The following is a 9,728-nucleotide window of genomic DNA, read 5'->3' as shown; positions in this document are numbered from 1 at the left end:
ATATATATATATATATATATATATATATATATTCAAATAAAAAAGATTATTAAAATAGAATAAAAAATAAAAAAATAAAACTGAAATAACAAAAACAAAGTTAAGGTTAAAAAATGTAACCTTATAAGGATGTGAAAATCCGTTCAAGAATATTTACGGATACATGTTTTAAATTTTTCAAATCTATTTATTAATATTGAACAATTAAAAAGTATAAATACATATTTACAAATAAAATATATTATTAAATCCAAAAAAATCGAAAATTATAAAAATAAACCAAAATAATCTAAAATTATTATAAAAATAAACCAAAATAATCTAAAATTATAGGCAATAAAGTAAAATAATAAAATAGAAGTTATGGTAATCTTTCAATATATGTGATAATTCGTCAAGTGATATCAATATCCGTAGAAGGGAAACAGATATCAACATCCGTTTTTCCTTGAGCGGATGTTGATATCCGTTGAAGGGGAAACGAATATCAAAATTCATTTTCCATTGAGCCGATGTTGATATCCATTGACGGATTATAATATTCGTTGAAGGATAACTCCTTTCGCCTTCTTTCGCGCACATGAGACGAAGCTTCCTATGCTGCCTCCGATGAGCACCACCACAAACACCAAGCTTTGCCACCACTTTCCAACCTCCCTTCAAGCACAAACCACTACTAAGACACACTCACAACACCACCACACTTACATAGAGGACAATCAAACAGTTATAGAGGAAGAGGAAAGAGAGAGCTGATTTCCGTGTGTAAAGTTCGGGTGTGGGGATACATTCTTATAAGGGAGGATCATTATTATGTAATTAAGTAGGTGGATGTGAGTGAAAGTTTATTACGGTAATTAAATGATAATAAAGGACAAATTAGGTATGGGGTGGTGTAAGAAGCATTTGGTGGTGATGGAGGGAGCAACACTTTGGGTTGGGATAATTGGGCCTGTTCGGATTTACAAAATATTGGGTTGATTTGGGCAGATAATTTGGGCCATTAGAATTGAGCTGATGCCTTAAAGATGTTAGGGTATTACTCCCTCCACCGCCACATGTTGCTTCCTACACTTCCCTATTCCATTTTTACCCTTCAGTAATATTTAAATGGATGTCGATATGCGTTGGATTCTTAAACGGATGTCAACATCCGCGCACGGATATCGACATCCGTTGAAGGAAAAACGGATGTCAGTATCCGTTGTTTAAGAATTGAGGATGCACTTAATCATTTAAGTATAATCTATCCAGAAGCGGAAAGTAAGCACGCCGTGGTGAAGGTTTGTTGCAGCAGGAGGTCATCCTTCGTCCATGGCGAGGAGTCGACGGAAGAGGTCCACCACTTGCTCTGGAGGAGCTTCGATAGCTCAATCTATCACCAGAAGTCATCGACTGCATGTCGTAGCCGGAGGTAATGCTTCTCTTCTCTGAAGAGTTGGGGTGACAGCGGCCTGGACTATCATCATGTGGGCAACCTTGGTGGTGGCGGCCTGCATGTCGCGGCGGTGCAGGCGGAAGGAGCGTAGGAGGCGGTGGACCTCATCGGGGAAATTGAGTTGCGCCTTGCGGCCCTTGAGGTAGTAAGTTGTGACTTTGTAGGCCTTCGCCACCATCTCCGGTGCTGGGAAGGAGCTGAGCCATATGCACAACTTCTTAGGCGGCTACCAGATTTCGGTCAACCATTTTCCCCAGCGAAGCTTGTAGAAGAGCGGATGACGCGTGTCGCCTCGCCGCGTGGCGAGCTTATCAGCGGACGTAGTTGCGGTGATGCCTGGGTGGTGAGGCGATTGGTCCATTAGGAATTCTTTTAATGGTTAAATATGTTTTTAGTCCTTCAACTATCAAGCGATTTTATTTTTCGTCCCTCTTTCAAACTTTTGTACACTTTGATCCTTGTCCTTAAGGAAACTATAATTTTTAGTCCTCCATAACTAACGGCGTTAATTTTTTCTTAGGTGGCTAACGGTGTGCCACATCATTTTTTCTTTTTCTGAAACATGTCATCCTTCCCTTCATTAGAGCTTCTGTCTCTCCCTCTCCCTCCGTCTTTGGATGGCAAACTGTCTCCCTCTACACCGACCAAACTCACACCAACATCTCCCACTCTGTCTCCATCGCCGAAGAAGACCCCACCGCACTCACCCTGAGATCGGTCATCTCTGTGAGGCATACCCTTATCACCAACAACAATGATCAACAACAAACATGCTTTTTCCGTATTCATTCCTCTATCTCCTAAGCAAGCAACCAAAATGGAAGGAAGGGTTTGCATAAGATTCTAGAGACCCATCAAAAGACATCATCAAGAAGAAATATCTTTTTCTCTCTTAGAGCCCTACAGCAAGGGACCCTTTTCCACAAGAAAGAACCTTTTGCTGCAAACACAAAGTGTCAAAGCCATGACAGCACTCAAAAGCGTAAGAATCAGGACCCCTAACTCTAATTTTTTTTTAGAAAAAAGAGAGAACACAAGGACAGGAAACTCCCAAAATCCAATTTGAAAATCCAATTTGAAAACAAAGATTCCAACTCCTCCAATTGCAACATCAGAAAAACCAAGAACAAAAACTCCAAAGAAAAATTCCCAAATTCAAAAACCCTAAAATCAAACCCTTAAATTACAATATCAAAACCCTCAACCACTGCCGTCGTTTTCGTTTCCAATACTTGGAAGCGTTTTTGCGCGCGAGTGATGAGTCGTTTAAGGTTCAAACATGAGGTCTACGATGGCGACAAGCACATTGGCGAACTTGATGTTTTTCCAACGACGTCGTTTCATAACTTCTGCTTCCCCAACAACGAGATTCGCATCCACCACTTCAGCGCCAAGAGCGATCGTTGCTCTCCTTTGTCGATCCTTCAAACCATTGTCGCACTCAATGTCCATTGCAAGCTCGATTCCTCAGTCGCCGCATTTCGGTAACCATAACCTGATGCTGTTTATGAAAGTGTATTTAGGAAGGAAGAGGAAACCTAATAAGAATATGAGTGATCACAAATGTGGTGAGAATAAAATCGCTCGTTCCTGCTCTGTTTTTTGCTTGGAAAGGAAGCAGATAACAATATATTGAAGTCCAGTTAAAATCACAGATTGAAGGTTGTTTGTAGAATTGGGCACTCTTACTTTTTAATTAACAACATATGTGCAAATTCTGTAAAATGACAAATATGTTTTTATGAAGATCTGTAAAGTGTTTTTTTTTTTGTGGAGTACTCTTTTTGATCGATAACACTGTAATACCTCTTAAGCTTGTTATTAGATTATTCCAAGAGATCAAGTATATTAAGAGATGGAAAATTTGGAAAAAGAAAAGAATAGTTGAAATATTGAAGAAGTTAGCACATTTGAAGACAAATCAAGGACGGTAATAGATGTCGGTGTAACAACACTTTCTCCGGTGGGAGGAGAAGAGAGAAGGTTTGGTGGTGAATGGAGAAAAGAACTGATGCGTCATTGCTGACAGAGGATAAAAGGAAGCCGAGGTGGAGGTGGTTGTGGAGGGGGAGGGAGAGTTTATAAGTTTACAGCGTGGCACACGGTTAGCCAACCCAGCCAAATTTTAATCGCACTGGTTTTGGAGGACGAAAATTTATAGTTTCTTTAAGAACAAGGATCAAAGTGTACCAAAGTTTGAAAGAGAAACAAAAAATAAAATCGCTTGATAGTTGAGAGACTAAAAACATATTTAATCCAATATTTTGAGTAAAAAAATACAATTATATCATCATTAAATCAAATAATATAAAAGCAAATAAATGCTAAAAAGTTATATATTAATTTAAAAACAACATTAAGCATCTTCATAATACAGTTAATAATAAATCAAAACAAGAAAATAAAATACGTCGCCTGAGAGATTCGAACTCTCGCGGGGAAACCCCATGTACTTAGCAGGCACACGCCTTAACCACTCGGCCAAAGCGACATTGCTCTGGTATTGTTAGAACTTTTAAGATGTTTTAACTTTATAAGTAGTAAAGAAAATAAGCAGAGAATTAATATACAGTGTTTATCTTGATGCTTTGTTCGTGGGGCCAACTCTTTTCTTGTACACAAAATATTATTGGCTGGCACAAAAATGGGGCTGTTTTATGTTAGCCATTTCTTTCTGCACCTTTCCACCATAGTGTGGTTAAAAGGCCCAATTGCTGATGGTCACTTTATGGTTAGTTTAATTTAAAGAATGATTCAACAATTAAGGATGATTCTCCAAGACATTAATCTTTTTTTATATGGAAGAATAAGCTGCATTCATATAATATACTAATTTTTTTTTATCTAACCATAACTCTTTATATCTCTCATCGGAAAAATACATCAACTTTATCTTCAAGAACCACCCCACTAACAAAGAAATAAGATAAAAACAAGAAAAACAAAAATATAACATAGAAGTCCCAAAATCAAAGAAGAACCACAACAATTAAATTAAATTATAATATATTAGTAAATATAGATTCAGTTTATAAATAAGCTTTTTAGAATTAAAAGTTAGATTCAAATTCTTTCTTACTAATGTACTTGAATTGAACTAGATAATCAGCACAGATCCCATTCCACAATTAATAAGAGTTAAATATTCCTTATTTATTAATTGGGAGATTAGAGTAAAATAGGAGAAATAAAAAAAAATACAAAAGGTTGTTAAACCAGCAAAGAGAAAATGTAAATGATAACATTCATACAACAACATAACATTATGGAATTAACTATCTCATCTCACACACTCTGCACACAAACACATTTGAAATCTCAGATATCAGTGTTCTGTTTTCTGAGGATGTCCCAGGAAGGTAGCATCAGCGTTCTCATCACTGCAATAGAGGCAAGGATGCTGATCAAACCCCTGACCTTGCAGCACCTTCCTCGCCCTCACCACCACCTCTCTGTTGCTCAACTCACCCTCCTTCTCCCTCACCACCATCTCCACCGCGTTGCTGAACGCCCCATAGGCTTTCCCGGCGACGCCAGGGTTCATGTCCGCCGACGTCTCGTCCGCCTGGCACCCGCTCAGCAGGATCCCCTCGTCGGGTCCTAGCGCCTCCAACAGAGCATGCGACGCCGTCTGGAACCTCAAACTTGCGTTGGAGCCGAAGAGTTCTAGCATATGGGTGCCGATGTCCGTGGTGGTGGCTTTTGTTAGGGAAGAGAGGTGTTGCTGTATGGAATCATAAGGGATTGTCTTGTGGGTAAGGGTGTAACAGGTTTTCGATGTGGAACCTTTCTGAACCGATGAAGATGGACCTATTTGCTCTTTCTCTTTGTCGATGAGTCCTCCACTGTGGCATGAGTCTGAGAGGATTGTCAAGCTTGCTCCCTTTGCTAGCCTGTTTACCAGTTGCCGGAAGTCCAAATCTGTAAAATGAGCAATGATATTTTCATAACTTATTTTTGATACAACTACTTTACCTGAGCATGGTTAAGGTGTTGTTGGAGTTATTGTGCAAATTTAAAGATGAATGACGTGATGTGAAGTGAAGTGAGAAATGCATATTTCAATTGTATGATTGAGAGGGGTAACCATACAAACCAGTGATGAGATTGAAGTCACAAGGCACAATAGCCTCCTCATGGTGGAAGGTGTGGCCATGTTTCTTGGAAGGGATTCTGGTTCCATGTCCACTGTAGTGAAAATATAGCACATCCCCTGCTTTAGCTCCATCAACCATCTTAGCCAGTGCCTGCTTGATGTTAGCACCAGTGGGCAATTTACAAGAGTTTGGTGCATCAGTTAGCACCTCAATGTTACTGTCATCAAACCCAAATCGCTTCACCAGAGTCTCCTTCATTGCCAACACATCGTTTATGCAACCATGCAGCTCATTTGCGGTGTTGGGGTAATTGCAACCCACCAAAACAGCCACCCTCTTCTTCTGCGCCTCCATTTTTTGGTTTCACTTCAAAGATGTGAATGAAACAAAGTTTCTCAGAAAGATTGGTTTCTCTGTGTGATCATTGCTCGCTCAGTTTCCTCCATTTATATAGTTCTCGAGGGAGCATTGCATTTGGCTACCCCTTTGGATTTGCCACAAGCAACATTATGAAACGCTTGCGTTGGCTTACAAGCCAGGGAACTTCTGTTTTGGACAAAAACATGCTGTGTGTGAAGAACTTTGCTCAACTAACAATTGCAACTTTGGAATGTTATTTGGGAAACAATAATTCGAGTAATTTATGTTGCAGCGGGAAAAGTTGTTAGCTGCAGGAATCACTAATTTATATCACAAGTTCAATTTAAAGATGCCAATTGGTGAATCTGAAGTTGTTACCTTGTTGAGAACTTGGATAAGGAAATTTGCAAAGCAGTTTAAAAGGGATTTTTCTTGAAAATTATGAAAAGGGTGAATGAACAGTGACATGAATTTGGTGAAATCACCTTTTTTTTTTCCTTTCTGGTTAGTTTTGAAGTAGCAAGAAAGAAAGAAGGTGTTTCCTATTTGACTTTGAAGTAAGTTTTATTAACCAAAGAAGAATATTTAACTCGGACTTTTGACTGTCTCTGGAATCTTGAAAGTTTGATCCAAGTCTAAGCAATACTAGTTAGTCCCTTCACGTATATGAATCGAATCAAACACTTGAAAATGATATCCCGTGTGATTCATCATCCAAAGACACGTATACAATCACCTAAGGCCAGGTTCGTTTGCCTCTAACTTATTTGATCATTTTACAGCAGGTTGATGACTGTAAGCAGATTATCTACATAGAATCTCTAATTATTGAGAACTTTCAAATTTTCAAATTTTATTAATTTGCACCAATAATTTATTTATTTATTTTGGTCTCTTAAATATATACTACATTCTTTCGAAGGGATTCATGGCTTTCGAGAATTTCAAAACAACTGATTATTATTATTTTTTTTTTAAATAAAAGATCTAATAGATGAACTTTTGTTATTTTTAGTTAAATCTCCGAACTAAAAAGTAAAGCTAAGCTATCACATGGCAATTCTCAGATTACCTGCAAGGTAAGCTAAGCTTTATAAACATATTTTTGTTTAAAATAAGTTAATTAATCTTATCGTTGTTGTGTTCATCGTATAGCCCTTGCGTGCAAGCAAACCTCGTATAGTTTGCACATTTCTCCCACGGGCACAAAAATGTAAGGTAGAAGGACAAGAAAGTTATGGACATGACACGTGTTTCCCGTCCAAATTAAACATTCTAAGGTATCATTCTTTGTGGCTGAAACATTATAATACAGAATTAGTTTGATTTGGACAAAACAAATCCTCTGTTTAAAATTTATCACGAAAGAGTCAGTATTTTTTAAGTCTTTCTTAAAAGTCCATTGTTTCGAATACAGGATCAAATAACTTCTAACACCTTTACAATTTTCTTCAAAGTTGTTTGGAAAGTGATATCTTTATTCTATCTTTGTCTTTATTCCAATAATCGGGAAGGTTACTTGTCAAAGTCCATACGAATTCACAGTAAAAATATTAAATATACAGTAAATATGATTATCTATCTCTTATTTTTAATTTTTATTTATAATTTTTGAGATGAAATTAGTGAAATTTTAATTTCGATCCAATCTCTGTCCATTACTTTAATGAATACTTATCTTAATCCTTAATCTGGAAAAGCTGATAATTAAGTTGGACCGTCTGGTCTTAATCATGTCCGGTTGATACTCTCACATGTTCTAAGGTTGTCCAACCCGCACATTCTAGGCTGTTCGACCCTATGGTACATCCATGATTAGAACGTTCGGAACAAGCCCCTGTTTACTGTGACTAAGGTCATAACATAACATTATTTCCCTTGGATCTATCTTTTTTCCTTGCAAAATCTTCATATTCATCATCAACCGAACTTGCAACTAAGTTCCATATACATATAAACAAGTGTTAGGTCAAAATTTCATCATGCTGGCTCAGATACATTTCAGATTCAGAATAAAAAAATGAAATAAAAAAATGTTCAAAGATCTTTCCAAACATTAAAGTCAGTACTTGAGGCACTATTGTTCATAACACTGTCTTGACAACCTATAAAGAAGATACTCCGAGTGGAATCAATGTTCACTAGAGCATGAGCTTTGTCAACCGGACTTGTAGCTACAGCAATTTCATCCCTGCCAATGGTCACTTCAGCATAACCATCATCTTGCTCACTGTTCTCCAACTGCATATATTCAACCATTTTGCAACTCATGATTCAGAGTCATGGTTAACAATATTTCATAACAAAAATCTTGTTTACTTATCATTTTAATCATTTAGTCATTTTCATTTTAAACAGAGTTTAATTTTAGTGTACTAGCAATTAGAGAAATTTACCATGTGCCACTTGCACACTCTGTTCTGCATTCATAAACCCCTCTTAATATAACTTTTATAAATTAGATAATAATATACAAATTATAATCACTGTACTTTTTATTAAATTTTTAAAAAATTATTTTCCATATTTAATTACTTATTTAGTTCCTGTACTTACATATAGATTTTAATAATTTTAGTCTTTATACATGCTGATTTGTACTTACTTTTTTTAAAAAAAAGCGTTTTTTAATAAAATAAGCAGACATCTGTTAATGTTTGGTATAATCTACTTATTTTAAAAATAAGCACTTTACAAATTATTTCAATAAGCAAATTATGGATAAATTTGCTTGCTTTTTTTTTTCCCTAAAAAGAATTTCTTTAATGAGATAAATAGATTTCAATTTTTTTTTCTATATTTATGTTAAAAATAAGTAATTTTCTGTGTATTATTTTTTGTTTTTGTAAATAGAAAAACAAAGTCTATCTTCTTAAATAAATAATTCTTTTAAAATTCACTTCATAAACATTTACTTTAAGTTCAATATTTTTAGTTATTATGAATTTAGAAAGTAAAAGTTAAAACATGTTAGATATAAGAGAAATTAAAATGGTGGGAATGATTTATTTTTAATTATAGGAATGAAAAGAAAAAAAAATAAGTTTTTTTTTTTTTAATTGCAAGTGAGAATGTACAGTGAAAGTACATTGAGTGAAGGATGATGACGAGAAGATGAGTAAGTGCAGATTGTTACCCTAAACCTGGTTGCAGCGCCCCAAATGAGGAAAGTCTCGTTACAATGGTGGTGTCTGTGATTTCCTCTTCGCTTCCCAGGCCGAATTTCTCCCACGTGAAGCGACGAACACGTCACAGCTCCACCTGAATAACACAACACAACACAAAATAAATAACTCCTCAAAATATCTCTCCATGCCGAAGAACCAAGAACAATGAGAACGCCACGAAACGACGACGGATTGAAATTGCATGAAGAAAGGCACGATTGGAACCTGAAAGGCCGGAATCAAGTGCGAGAACGATAGGATCGAAGAGCCAGCCGCGGTTATCCTTGGCGACGTGGGAAGCGTGGAACCTGACGAGGTTGACGAGCGCGTCGCGGTGGGAGGAGTGAGGGGGAGTGTGGTAGACGAGCTGGACGCGGAGTGAGATCCACGCGAGAAAGAGGAAGATGGCGAGAAGGATGGGGATGGAGTGCGGTCGCTGGAGGAACCACGTGATGACGGAGGGACGGATCTGTTGCGACGTCGTCGTTTGGGAGTTTATGAAACCCGTTCTTCTCTGGGTCGCCATTGTGTAGCTGTTCGTCTCTTTCTTCCTATTTTGTTATCTCTGCTTTTCTTGTGGATCAAATTTTATACTGTGTTGTATTTTGCACAAGGTATTTGGTGGAAAATCTTATCTGCTGTACCATAGTGTAAGAAAACAAAATT

General features: G+C 37.0%; 2 protein-coding genes and 1 non-coding gene across 3 annotated transcripts; all 3 read right to left on the bottom strand.

Moving 5' to 3' along the window:
- Positions 1-3,847: 3,847 nt before the first annotated feature.
- On the bottom strand, positions 3,848-3,929 carry TRNAS-GCU. Its single transcript has one exon. It is a non-coding gene; the product is annotated as a tRNA-Ser (tRNA).
- Positions 3,930-4,566: 637 nt separating this feature from the next.
- LOC106753803 (metacaspase-9) lies at positions 4,567-5,970 on the bottom strand. Its single transcript, XM_014635660.2, has 2 exons — positions 5,535-5,970; positions 4,567-5,359 (listed from the first exon to the last, which is right to left on the bottom strand). Exons 1-2 carry the CDS (start codon positions 5,887-5,889, stop codon positions 4,764-4,766), a joined length of 951 nt encoding a protein of 316 aa, XP_014491146.1. The 5' UTR covers positions 5,890-5,970; the 3' UTR covers positions 4,567-4,763.
- Positions 5,971-7,817: 1,847 nt separating this feature from the next.
- Positions 7,818-9,713, bottom strand: LOC106753851. Its single transcript, XM_014635720.2, has 3 exons — positions 9,288-9,713; positions 9,032-9,156; positions 7,818-8,136 (listed from the first exon to the last, which is right to left on the bottom strand). The coding sequence occupies exons 1-3, from the start codon at positions 9,586-9,588 to the stop codon at positions 7,933-7,935; spliced, it is 630 nt and encodes a 209-aa protein (XP_014491206.1). The 5' UTR covers positions 9,589-9,713; the 3' UTR covers positions 7,818-7,932.
- Positions 9,714-9,728: the final 15 nt, after the last annotated feature.

The sequence above is a fragment of the Vigna radiata genome, unplaced genomic scaffold, assembly GCF_000741045.1.
Source record: "Vigna radiata var. radiata cultivar VC1973A unplaced genomic scaffold, Vradiata_ver6 scaffold_7, whole genome shotgun sequence".
Classification (NCBI taxonomy): Eukaryota; Viridiplantae; Streptophyta; class Magnoliopsida; order Fabales; family Fabaceae; genus Vigna; species Vigna radiata.
Note: the sequence above shows the minus strand (reverse complement) of the source record. Positions and strands in the feature narration are given on the sequence as shown.